This window comes from Apaloderma vittatum, unplaced genomic scaffold (genome assembly GCF_000703405.1).
Source record: "Apaloderma vittatum isolate BGI_N311 unplaced genomic scaffold, ASM70340v1 scaffold9378, whole genome shotgun sequence".
NCBI classification, from domain to species: domain Eukaryota; kingdom Metazoa; phylum Chordata; class Aves; order Trogoniformes; family Trogonidae; genus Apaloderma; species Apaloderma vittatum.
Genome location: NW_009730212.1, coordinates 6855 through 20222, shown reverse-complemented (window position 1 = coordinate 20222; position 13368 = coordinate 6855). Strand labels below are relative to the sequence as shown.

The following is a 13368-nucleotide window of genomic DNA, read 5'->3' as shown; positions in this document are numbered from 1 at the left end:
TCATCCAGTGGGTTCAGTCAAAGTAATGTCTCTAGGGCAAGTGGATGTCCATCAGTGCTCTTCTAACAGTGTTCAGGCCTGCAATACATTTAAAATGCTTCTCCAAACATCCTAGCATCTGTAAGCTAGACTGGAAAGAAGCTGCCACAAAAATATTCAGATATTCATTGTTCATATGGCATCCCAGCCATAGACTCTGTGAGTCTAACTTGGATGGCCAGAGAGGGCAGGAGTAAAGGAAGTCTCAGAGGAAGCTGACAGCAAGTGTATTTGTTGTTCCACAGCCTTCACCAGGCTCTGAGACCTTCGCCTAACTCTGCAGTATCGCTCGGCAGCCCAGGGTCCAGAGAGCCCAGAATAGACTGTTTTTGTGGGGTCCCCTCCAAGACTATCAACTCAAAAAATTCAGCCTCGAATTCCTGGGGTCTTAGCTCTACTAGCTTCTATCATCTATGTATTAATTCCGATCACTTTTTTCCCCAAATGCAGACATTTAGTGCTCATAGCATTTTTTTACTCCTCTCCCCGTTAACGCCACTTTCAGTTGAGTTTATACACTTATGTGGGGCATTCAAATCTGAAAGCTACTATACGCTCATTAACCCATTAAACTACCTGTTGAGTGTTGGGGTTTTTTTTCTAAATTAAAATTGAACAGAGTGGTAAATGTTCATAGATACCTTCCTTTACTGTGAGATCCTAAGGAACCGTGTAGGCCTCTTTTTATTATAAACAACTGTCAGAATGTTATGCACGCAGGTACTCAGAAGATATTGAGCTTTTACATGTCTAAACCAGCAATACTCTCTGATTTATTTTCTTTCCACATTCTGTGAGATCATGTGGAGCGTGAATCACTTTTTCCTGTGAAAAAGCTGGAAGAAAAAATAAAAATGTGAAAATCAAGGAGGTATTTTGAGACGAAATAAACATGCAAATGTAACTGGATAACGCTGTCTTCTTCACTCTGTTCCTCGCTATAACCAAAATGGAATAAAAAACCCCACCCCTAACACTTCTCACTATGTGTTGTGAAGTACTATATTAGAAGCACAAATGAAAAGAAGCTAACAGTTTGGCTGTAACATCGGAATAGGCTGAGATGGGGTAGAGGACAAGGAAGCAGACATAGCAGAGCTCTGTTCTCAAACGGCAACATAACTGTATGTCTGCAAGACAAATCAGACTGTTCTGTGCAGGGAGGTCATAACAAATGTATCACAGTACTTGAGAAATCCCAGGATGTGTCAACATACTAAAAAATATCCCAGTGCAGTTACTGCTTAAATTACAATGCATTGTTACTCCTTCTCTTGCGTACTGTTTTAGAGTTTATTTATAGCTTCTACAAGCATTCACTTGAGAAAACTGAGCCCTTTTGATGATTTAGCAAGAAAAGGAATTAGGAAAAATTAAAGGGAAAGGTATCTCTCATTCAAAAACACAGCCAAAATATAACCTGTGGAGTGTGAGGAAGACATGGCTGCATTGGAGATTTTCACCTTTCCTCGTGTTTTTGCTGAACTGTGAGAAGAAAGATGATACTAAAATAGAAAACTAAATGTAAAATATTATTAAATGATATCTTAGTGTGATCCTAGGGATAAGAAAATGACTAGGATAACATCATCGTTTACAAGAAGGTCTCATCTAGTACAGTACCCGGAATTCTAGTCAGAAGTAGAGAGAAATGGAGTGATTATTCTGTCAATGTGATTTGGCAGCCTGCACAGTCCCAGAGGAGCCTCAGCTAGTGTGATTTCTTCATAGAGAGTTTTAGAGAACATGCAGATTTAAAAATCCCTCAAAATACTGACATCTCAGGACAGCTGAGTAAACTTTATAAGCCAGGATTGCAAATGTAATTAAAACGAATATTTTTATCGTTTTGTCTTTTAAAGTCCAGTAATTATGATGCAACCACTTAATTGTGCTTTTCTTATTTTGTTCTATGGAAATTCACTTTTGCTCTGTAAGTACCCTGTAGTTTTTGCAGAGAAAGATCTCACAGCCACCAAGATGTTCACACGCAGGCCCTGAGCCTTCATGCCCATACAACTGCAATCGCCAGCCATTCTCCCACCTCTCGCTTTTTACTGCTGCTTGTCACCATCTGGACCGTAGATTCTGATCTCCTCTGGGCGAGGACCGGGTCGCCTTGCATGTTCTGCTGAGCTGCCAGGTTTCCCTCTGGATATTCCAAATCAGTGCAGCAGCAGCTGCATTTCGGATGCACCGTAGTGGGTTTCATTCTTCAGTACGATTTCCACTGTATGCATTGAGGAGAGAGCGAGATTCACCATTAATGTTGAAAGTGACACTTCACAATAATGATTCCAACTTTTCTTTCATTAAAGGCGGTGATGGCAAGTGATTTTGCAATCCCAAGGTTCCGGCATTTAGAGAAGCTCTTGCTTGTTCATGGCCACTGGTGTTATTCCCGACTCGCCAACATGGTGCTGTATTTCTTCTACAAAAATGCAGTAAGTGTTTGACTTGGCAGCTTTATGCCACCACATGTTTTCAGGGCTTATTTTGTGCTAAGTGAGCATTAGGTCAGCCTTCAGAATGGTTTATAAATAAGCAGCAAAGACATTTGCAGAGCTGAAAGACAGCTGGCTGCCATTCGCAGAAATACAGGACCCACTCCATAACAGCTACAGTGTGCTGCTGAATGTGCAAATTATGTAACAGAAATAACAAGCACTGCTTAAGAAAAGTTTCTTTATAGAGCAGTTTTGCAGAATTTAGCTGGCTAGACACAGGAGTCTTTAATGCCAAAGCCATCCAGCATTGGGCCGAAGGAGCAGTTGAGTGTTTTCTCTTCCTGACCCTATCTTGACATTGCTTATGAATCATATTACATATTCCCTAGTGACTTGTGATAATCTGAGTCCTCTCTGTGTCTCACATGCAGAGATTAGGAAGTTTTTTTCTGGATATGTCTTACTCCCAACTAACCCAAAGACTTCATTAGAAGGGAAGCACACCATGGTAAAGAGCAGGATATGGGTCTCCCTGGGGTGTGAAACAGGAGTTAGTTCAATACTGAGCACGGAGCCAATAGCAACTTGACTCCTTGGACCTAACAAAGGCCCTTTGCATTGATCTTGGAGTACAAAGATAACTGACAGAAAACTGCCCAACAAGACAACCAAGATTTCCATCAGCTGCATGGGAGTCACCGGCAAGGGCATGGATCTGCTCAATTACAACACCTACAAATCACCCTGGGAGCAAGGAATAGAAGAAGCAGGAAAAAGAGGGGAGTTAGAGCTTTCAGACTTCTGTTTGCTCCAGAGGGCAATGCATCAACTGTAGGCAGGAGAATGTGTTTTATCCTCAATATCAGAAAAAAAAGATAGCTCTCAATTTTGTGAAAGTTGGTTTCCAAATTTAATCTAATCCTCCAGTTTTTTAATCAACTTTTTAATGCAAATTCCTCTTGGCCTGACTAAGCTCCATCTGATCTCAATCTGAAGGTAGCTATTTTATCAGGAGAAGACCATCATTTGCTCAAAATTTTTACCATCATAGGAGTACCTAAGGGAGGTAAAGAATTAATAAAGTGTCTTTGTTCAAATGTCTGCATTTTAAGGCATAATCCTGAATGATGCTGAACGTCTGTATTCCCATCCCCGGTGGCTTGACTGTACCGTATTTGAACTTCTAAGAATTGTGTGCAGAGCTGTCTTACATTAAAATAAAATAGAAAGATAAGTAATAGACATACGACTGGCTGCAATCAGCAGCCAGAATGTTGTTTATATATCTACGTTTTTGTTCAGGTCATGTAAAATCTTCCATTTCCTTTGGTACAACTCCCCTCGATTACGGATATTCTTTCTCATGCCATTTTTAGTAAGAGGCTTTCAGTAGCTGCCGCCTCAAGGCTAGAATCTAACTGAAGAAATATCTTTGTGTTGGCTCTGCTCTGGCAGCCTTGAGAGCTTTCTGAGGAATACTTGTTGCTACAGACTCCAAAACTGTAGTGGGATATCTAGCCCATAGACATGAGTATGTCTCACACAATGCCTACCCTTTAGGAAAGAATACTCGAAAATGAAAGACGTGAGCACCTGATCCTTTTGCACGGAGACTATTCTGGGTGATTCTCTGTAGAGTCAAGATAGCAATACTGCAAATATTCTCCAAGTTTTCTGTTTCCTCAAGTGTTTTTTCCCCATTTGTTAATAGTATGAAATTTTCCATTCTTCGCTAGAACCCATCTAACTGAAAGTTTAAACCCAAAATTGCTGCAAAAGCCATTTAGAAACTCAGATGACTTATCCAAGAAGATGTTTGGCCTTGTGGAGATAATAAAAATACAACTGAAATATAAACTGAAACATAGCATGGCTGGAAATATTTGAGCTTGATGAAAAGGGATTTCATGTAAACAAAACTCTACCTGCACAAGCATGCATTGCTTCTTCCCCTTTATACCTTATCTCTGCAAGACAGCACTGGACATTTTTTGACCTATACTTCACTCACTGAAAAATTCTGTCTGGAGCCACATTCATAAAACAGTCTGAACTGCGGGGAAAAAAAAGGAAGCTTTTTCTGTTTAAAATTTAATCCCATTTTTATATGAATTTGGTTTTATTTTTTCAGGGGGTAATGCACAGAAGCAAGAGGGAATATTGTAACTGAAGTTAAATTAAACACTTGTTTAATTCAAAATAAAATTTCAGGGGAAAAAAGATCTAATTTAAACTTAGTTGCTGAAATATCATTTGTTTGTACAGCTTGCGTTGACAGCCCTGCTGAGACCCATACTAGACATGGCAGGAAAATTTTCAGCTGACTGTATTTTCATCAAGTTATCTATTTTTATCAGTCAAACTGTTTCCAAGACAGGTTAATTTTAGCAAGGCTCTAAAGAGGAAAATTTCTGAGGTCCAGGATTAGATGAATTTTATTTCTTTCAAATGAGTGAGAGAAAAGTATCTGAATTCACATATTTATTGCAATTCTGCTTTGAGAAAAGACTCAGGAAGTTTTGTTGTTTTTTGGGTGTGGAAAGGAAATAAATTCCAAAATCCGTTCAGTTTTTAAATGAAATAATTATCACCTCCCAGCCAACTGTACTGAAGAGGGTAAGCTCTAGTAAGCTCTTGCTTTGGCCAGAGGAAGGTATTTTTCCTGAAATGTATTTGCAGAAACATTTCTAGAGGTGAACCTTAAATACTACCATTTAACTGTTAATAGGTTAGTTAATAGTATGGGCTCACAAACAGTGACATGTATGTTGCTGGTGATACACAACCCACTTCAGCATAGTATGCAAACACTGCCAGAATATATATATAAAATATACTCTCTGTGTGTGTGTGTGTGTGTGTGTATACATATATATACATTTAGTTACAACAGGACTGACCCTCTAATTCTGTGGCAGTTCTGCTTCACAAGATAGTCTTACTCTCCTTATAGCAGTTTTCACTTACTAAGCAGACCATAGCTTTTTTTTTCCTCCTATGTCTGAATTTCAACCACATTTTGTCATGCAGATAGAACAGATCTATATTTTCCTCTGTATATGTAAAACTGATGAAGGGTTAACATACTCCAGCTGTCTGAAAGCTTTTGAGAACAAAATACAAAAAGAAGAGGAAGTGAAAAGAGAGGTCATCTTATTTCCCTTCTTCATGGTTAAGATGGGGAAAACCCTCAAGGGACAGTTGCCAAGGTTTTTCTCGTTTCCTTCCGTTTTGTGTTAATCCCTTTACAAAGAATAAGAAAAATTGCAGTTTTAGGAGGTCCAAGGCTACGAGTTTATTTCCTTACTTAGGAAGCTGCATGTCTTTTTCGGGGCCTCAAATTCCCTCTCACCAGGTGAGATCAGCACCTGTCCTGAGACTTAAAAACTTCTGGATTCTCCATGCTGCGGAGATTGTAGAAGAAATGAGTTGTCTGGTTTGTCCCTTTCTGGGTGATTCCAACATAACTAAATGAACAATCCCATGGCAACTGGGTGTGCAGCTGTTTTCTTTACACAGCGGAAGAGTGAGGGAGACTGAGCAATCTCTACATCACTGCTAAATTGCTGAATTTCAAAACACATAGATAGAACAGTTGAGACAACTTTGCTAGACCTTAGTTTCACCTCCCTTGCTGCTGCTAGTCTCCTGTTTGTCTTGCAAAAAAGCATTTACCTATTGCAGACCAGCAGGGCCTCCCAAAATATCTCAGGCCAGCAGAGGGTATTATTATGGAAATGCTTATACTTACAATAGTAATGTAAGTGCTATGAGTTCAGTACTCATGTACCCAGAGGTCAGTGGTGGTTGGGAACTTTTTACAGTTAGTTAAATTGCACCTCAGAGTTTCACTTGAACTGAAAGTTAATTTTGTGTGAAGTCATGCCTGACACCTGAGATCTGAGGTTCCAGCAGCACAAAGACTTGCACGTATGCCCAATGTTTGCATCTTAGCTAAGTGGTCCAGGCATCAGCAACAGCAAGTTAAAGGCTAGGTATCGTTAGAAGGATTGCTCACATGTTTAGCGTTCATAGATAAGTCCTTGCAGAACTAGAGTCAGAATGGTTTCATAACGCAATGGGATAATGATCCTGCTTATCTTGTCATATTTACAGCATTACTCATTCTCTTTCAGATGTTTGTGGCCCTTCTTTTCTGGTACCAGTTCTACTGTGGGTTCTCTGCATCATCAATGATTGATCAGTGGTATCTCATCTTCTTTAATTTACTCTTCTCTTCTCTTCCACAACTGATTACTGGTGTGCTGGATAAGGACATACCAGCTGAAGTGTTAATTGCTGTACCTCAGCTTTATAAAAGTGGCCAGAATATGGAGGTAAAAGCTTTTTCCTTTTTGTAATATTTTTCCTAAACATTTATTTTCAACTGAAAACCAGCTCTGCTCCCAAATGGTGAATGACTGATAAAAACAATCTCAGAAGCCACTATTATTATGTTATGATATTTCTCACGAAGGCTGAACATGAGCCATCAGTGTTCCCAGGGGGCCAAGAAAGCTAATGGCATCCTGGCCTGTGTCAGGAATAGTGTGGTCAGTAGGACCAGCGAAGTGATCGTGCCCCTGCACTTGGCACTGATGAAGCTACACCTTGGGTACTGTGTTCAGTTTTGAGTCCCTTACTACAAGACAGACACTGAGGTGCTGAAGCATGTCCAAAGAAGGGCAACAAAGCTGGTGAAGGGTCTAGAGCACAAGTCTTATGAGGAGTGGCTGAGGGAGCTGGGATTGTCTAGCCCGGAGAAAAGGAGCCTGAAGGGAGACATTACTGCTCTCTACAGCTACCTGAAAGGAGGGTGTAGTGAGGTAGTGATATGTCTGTTCAACCAAGTAACAAGTGATAGGACAAGAGGAAGTGGGCTCAAGTTGCCCCAAGGGAGATTTAGATTGGATATGAGGAAGAATTTTTTTACTGAAAGGGTTATCAGGCATCGGAACGGGTTGCCCAGGGCAATGGTGGAGTCCCTAGTCCTGGAGGATTTAAGAGATGGGCTGATATAGTGCTTAGGGATATGATTCAGTCGAGGACTTGTCAGGTTAGTGGTTGGACTTGATGATCTGAAAGGTCTTTTCCAATCTAAGCAATTCCGTGATTCATCTGAGTCAAAGTATCTAAATGCCAAAAGTACATTTAAAACACAAACAAACAAACAAACAAATGCAGCTGTGTTTTTAAATATGTAACAGGAGAAAAGTTGGATGCTCTAAGTCAGCCTACGCTGAACACCTCCCTCATGATCCAGCCTCAAAAATAACCACAAAAGTAAAGCACATTATATATACCTTGTAGGCTAGCACAGACTTTCACAGAATAACCTCACAGTAGTTACTCAAAACTTCAGGCCCCAGGCCTTTACAAACAGTTAGAAGAGAAAGAAGTTTTAAGAGTAAACTCGGAGGTCAAAATGCTTAGGCTCTGAGGGAGGGAGTCACCAGCAGATGACAGATTCAGCTGAAATGTCAGTTGAAAATACCTTGTCCTCATCTACTTGATTTGTACAACAAAAACAGAAGGAATTGCAGGAGGGTTTCAAGCCAAACCAGTTCAGGTAATTACAGCTACAGTGTACCATGGGAAAATCTTTCTCTTTGGCAAAACTATCTGTATTGAGATGTAGCTTCCAAGGCAAAAGCCTTTCTTAAAAGTATCTGACATTGTGCACTCTGGGAAGAGACAGTGAGAAGTTTTTGCCTCTAACTGTACACCTGCATTTGGTACCCCATGCATCTAATAACATTGCTAGACGTTATCCTGGAAAGATAAAACGAGAATTTTAGTGTAACTTATTTTTAGTGTCTTAGTCCAAATTCTCTTTCACCCAGTTTTTGTTTTCCATTTTCTACATTTCTTCCATTCCAGTGCATTGCACTTTAAAGATCTCTAACATTAATACCTTCACTTCTTGCACCTTTTTAAGGTAATAGAAATCTTGTCATGGTTTAAGAATATTGGGCAGTTGTATCTGACTGTCTCCAGCTGTCAAACTGGGGAGAGAAGTCGTCTAGTTTCACAGTACAATTACTTACCTAGTACAGTTTTGAATGTCTCTCTAACAATGGAGATTCCATGGTCTCTCTGAGCAGTTTGTTCAGGACTTAATCGATTGTTATTTCAGTAGGCCAAAGAAGCATCTTTCTAAGCATCTTTCAATTCCCACTTTTAAGCTGCAGTGAAATTCTCCATAGAGGGAATGAACCCTGATCAACCTAATGGTTGGAATTATAGCCCTTATCCCAGAGTTAAATAATTATTTTGCCATTTACAAACTATTTTTCTTTGTATCTCAATCTTTTATATGACCATCCATACCTCTGCAACTGTATATTTCTTTAAACTGAAATGTTAGTTTAATATTGTTTCGTAGTGAGCAATTTTGTGCACACAGTTATATGTTTATGGTTTATATATGTATTTATAACCAAGTGTACCTTGCTGTATGAATTACTGGTAATGATCATTGTTGTGGATCTTCTTTTCTGTGTGCATTTTCTGTTTTCTCTCTTGTGAATAAATACCCTGTGCTTGTATGTGTATCATGTAAAACGTATTTACTCATGTACTTACACCTCAGAGAGCTCCCTCTAAAATCAATGGTCTAATCGTAGTGCGTGGAGTTGGTCACCTTCATAGATGTTTGCTGGTCTGAGCATCAAATTCAAATTACACCCTCTGCCAGAAAAAAAATAAAATAAATAAACAGAGTGACTTGCAGGTAGACTCTTCATCCCCAAGGTTTTCTAACTGATAGACAGAGTTGTGAAGTTATTTGCCCACGCCCTGAAAAGTGCCTGTTGGAATATCCCGCTCAAAATACCTATCCCAGCAAAGAGCATTTTCATTCTCCTCTGATTTTCTTATTTTTTTTATGCCACAGGAGTACCAACCACACATGTTTTGGATGAACATGATTGATGCTATGTATCAAAGCCTGGTTTGCTTCTTCATCCCTTATTTCGTAAGTGTTTGATTTAAGTCATCCTGTTTCAAGCATTTTTAAGAGAACCGGCAACACAGCCTGGGCTAAGTTCTGTCTCCTTCTTTACAGACTTACTACGATTCAGACGTGGATATCTTCTCCTGGGGAACTCCCATCACCACAATAGCTCTTTTCACCATCATATTACATTTGGCTATTGAAACCAAAACTTGGGTAAGGTATCCACAGCCTGCATAGAAACTTGCTGGCAAACACCTAACTCTTTTCTTGGTGCTATTCTTTAAAAACAGAAGATGGTTGTTTCATTCCCTCGGCACATTCTATTTTTAGCAAGCATTTTAAGCAAACATGAAAAAGGTTTTAAACTATGATCTGAGAACAGCTTTGCAGTGTTGTATCTATAATAAGAATTTTTGGAAATACAAGGCTCTAATCTCTTTGAAGTGTGTGGATCTGGATCCAGAAATAAAGAAGTGTTAATTCAGAATCACAGCAAACTTCACAGAATATAAAGAATCATCATTTTTTGCCTTTTTTTTTGTTCTAGACTTTTCTCCACTGGTCATCTTGCATCTTCAGTATCCTTCTGTTTTTCTTTGTGGCTCTGGTTTACAATGCTTCCTGCCCAGTGTGCCATCCTCCATCCAATCCCTACTGGACTATGGAAAGGCTAATGGGAGACCCGATGTTCTATTTCACATGTATTATATCACCGATCGTTGCATTGCTGCCCAGGTATTGTATCTTCTCTCATAGTTTTTTTAGTATATGAAAGTACTTCCTACATATGGTTGGGAGGGTAAGAAACATCTTTTTCCACTGCTGCTCTTCTTTTTTTTTCTTTTTTTTTTTTTTGCCTTAGCAGCCAAGTCAATGTTTTCCAGTGGCTGATTATATGAAGTCAGGTTGTCTAACCTCTTCTGTGCTCCTGACCACAGGAACAGACCACAGCTCCTGGCCAGAGACCACAGGAGCAGGATAACTGCAGACTGTTGGTCAAACCTCCTGGCCTTGCAGAAATTTGTTACTGTGTGAGGTGTTCTGTGATGCTTCCAGATTCAACCCATCCTCCCATAACATGCACAGTACAGAAATTCCAATAGTATTTTGTGGACTTACTTGCCTACTTAGGGATGTTGGAGGCCTGCTCTGCAGACTGATCCCCATTGCCTTTGATTCATCATGAGGAAAGATGAAAGACCATGGTCAAGGTGGATCACTGGCCAAAGGCACGAACTTGTTACGCTGCTTGTTATTAATCAAAATATTAGCACAGCAGACCTTTTCATCTGCAAGCTTTCTTGTGCCAAACAGAAACTCTCTTTCTTTTCTGTGTTGTACTTTTGTCTTGCGTATTTTCTCTTAATAATATCCTGGGTACTTCCTTCTTTCAGTTCTTCTCACGTGCACATTCTCCTCTTGCAGATTTCTGTACAGAACCCTTCAGGGAACACTATTCCCAACGCAGCTTCAGCTTGGACGCCAGTTAAGTAAACTATCCCCAGAGATTCGCACCCAACTTCTGACCAAGTTGAATGTAAAGGAAACAACCCGTCAGACACAACCTTTTGCAGACAGCCTCTCCCCCAGCCTTGGCTCCAGTGCTGGTGATTGTTATACGGCTTATAACCAAAGCACGCCTTTGCCATCATCTCCTCAAACAATTGAGTCACTGTTCCAAGAGCACACAAAGGCAGAACATACAACAGATCAGACTGTGGCTGCCTCTCCTCAGGGTGTTGTGTTGTACGGGGAAGACAAACTCCCCCCGTTAGCAAGTAGTCTGGAAGGGTCCGTGGGATTTCACCAAGTTAGACGCGGCACTTCAGAGGCAGAGTTATTGCCTGTGGGAGCAACATTCCCGTGGAGCTCATCAACCGACGAAGCAGACTTCAGTTTGTTGAAGTGGATCACATCAACGCCGCTGTTCAGTCGCATTGGGAGTGTTTTACAGTCATCATCAGGCAGTTTACAAAACGAAACACAGGACAGTATGTGTGTACTTGGCTCTTCTTTGCATGTGGACTTCAAAGGCTTGAAAGAACAGAGCTCAAATAACTTGCAGGACAAAACAGAAGGAACACCAGCTGATCATTGTAAAAGTGACAATTCCGAGACCACCTTTTTATGACATGGGCCTTAAATATATTTATATGTTTTCTATTTGCACACATTTATAGTGAGATTACTCTATTTGTTTCCAAAGATGAAACAGAAGATCAAAGGTACAGAATGATTATTTAAGAATGTTTAAATACAGTATATTGAAATAAGAGCTTTAAATATAAAAAGAAACACTTGAAAGTTCAACTTATATTGTTTTATTTTTTCATCTCATTTTGTAAGGAAATGCCGTCTCTTTATTTTTCAGATGTTTCTCTTTTGTTCTGACACATACTGTAAAAGCAAAGGACCTATCTACCTTATTCAAAAGGATTAGATTCAGCAACAATTACTGATATCATTATAAGCCATTCAGTAATCAAGGGGGGAAAATGATGATAATAAATAGGCACTGTATTCCATCCATCATCTGCTTGCCTGGGGTGTTTTGTCACTGGAGAAAACCATTAGGCAGGACTATCGAATTATTATACACCTCTCTGTAAATGTTAACAGTTTCCTACTGCTGCATTAATAATACTGGTATTTTAGAAGTGACACCATATTTTGATATTGCAGCCATAGCATTTTATGTGTCATGATAAAACAATAAATAAATGACCATCCATACTGCAAAGTGACTTCCCAGTCTGGCATTAATAGCAATTCAGCCCTTCGCTTGGAGCAGCTGGCGTTTGGCCGGGCAGGGCCTCATATCAGGCAATTCAACTTGCAAAGAAAAGCTGCTGCTCATTTGTGAGGAACAGTTTGGTGGCAAAGAGCAGGTGCGTTGTGTCTGCTGTAGAGTTTGACCCGGGAGGTTCCGTGATCTGAACCAAGGCTGCTTGTTTCTTTCCTATCTAGTCACTATGACCAGGCATCAACCAGCTGCTGCACTTCTTCATTTCGTTGTTGCAGATTTTCAGATGGCCTTTTCCTTGCTTGCCGTTCACTTATGTAAGGCCAGAATTTGTTCATGCCGTGCTCTGTGCAAGGGGACCTGACTCTGCATGCATTGCCTCTGCCTATTAAGGCAGAGTGCCTACCCTGGGTCACTTGCTAATCCATTCGGGATCTTCTTTTTTAAAAGATTCATACACTGGCCTCTTTCCTGAAGAAAGAATTGATAATACAAAATTGTAAAATGCCAGTGAAAGGAAACGATGAGAGCAACCGAAGTCAGAGCTGTCAGCCTGTAAATACTTTGCTATCATGAAACGTGACGCATCCACATGTAACTAAACTGTATTTTGGGATTAGAATTGACTAGGGACAAGGCAAAGACACTACGGGACTCACTCTTTCAGTCTTCTGTGAACAGCTTTAAGCATGCAATTGATTAAAACAAATGTCCCTGAAGCACACTTCTTCCTTTTAGTCTCTAGCTGAAAGGGAACGTGGGTTTAGGTGTGTAGATTTTAGCAGGCAAAAGCACACCTATTTAACTCATTTACTACTGGCTGAAAGCATCTTGACATTTCTCTGCTTTACATTAATAAAAAATGCAGCAGTAAGAGCAGGCACTCCATCTCCATGAAGGTAGGTGGGCACCTGCACTGCCAGGGCCAACGCCAGCTGGGAGTCACGTGTGTGTCTCTGTGTGTGTGTGTGTCTGTGTCTGTCACCTGTGCTGATTAAATAGGGTCACAGAGACCCATCTACCCAGCTGAATTTGTCCTTAACACTCTGTGTACTTTACTGAGGGGAACCTTTAGGTAGCCTGCAGATGAATGCAAATGACATGTGTGTGTGTGGCTGTGTGTGTCTGTGTCTGTGTCTGTGTGTCGTGTGTCTCTGTGTGTCTGTGTGTGTGTCTTGGCA

The 13368-nt window shown here is 40.3% G+C and overlaps 1 protein-coding gene across 1 annotated transcript in view; it reads left to right on the top strand.

The window, feature by feature from the left end:
* Nucleotides 1-12184, top strand: part of ATP10A (ATPase, class V, type 10A) — a gene marked incomplete at its 5' end in the record, with an annotated part of 57033 nt that extends 44849 nt beyond the window's left edge. The window contains 6 exon segments of the mRNA XM_009874716.1: nucleotides 2358-2483; nucleotides 6623-6823; nucleotides 9382-9462; nucleotides 9553-9657; nucleotides 9992-10179; nucleotides 10870-12184. Coding sequence (XP_009873018.1) covers nucleotides 2358-2483; nucleotides 6623-6823; nucleotides 9382-9462; nucleotides 9553-9657; nucleotides 9992-10179; nucleotides 10870-11575 — 1407 coding nt within the window.
* Nucleotides 12185-13368: the final 1184 nt, after the last annotated feature.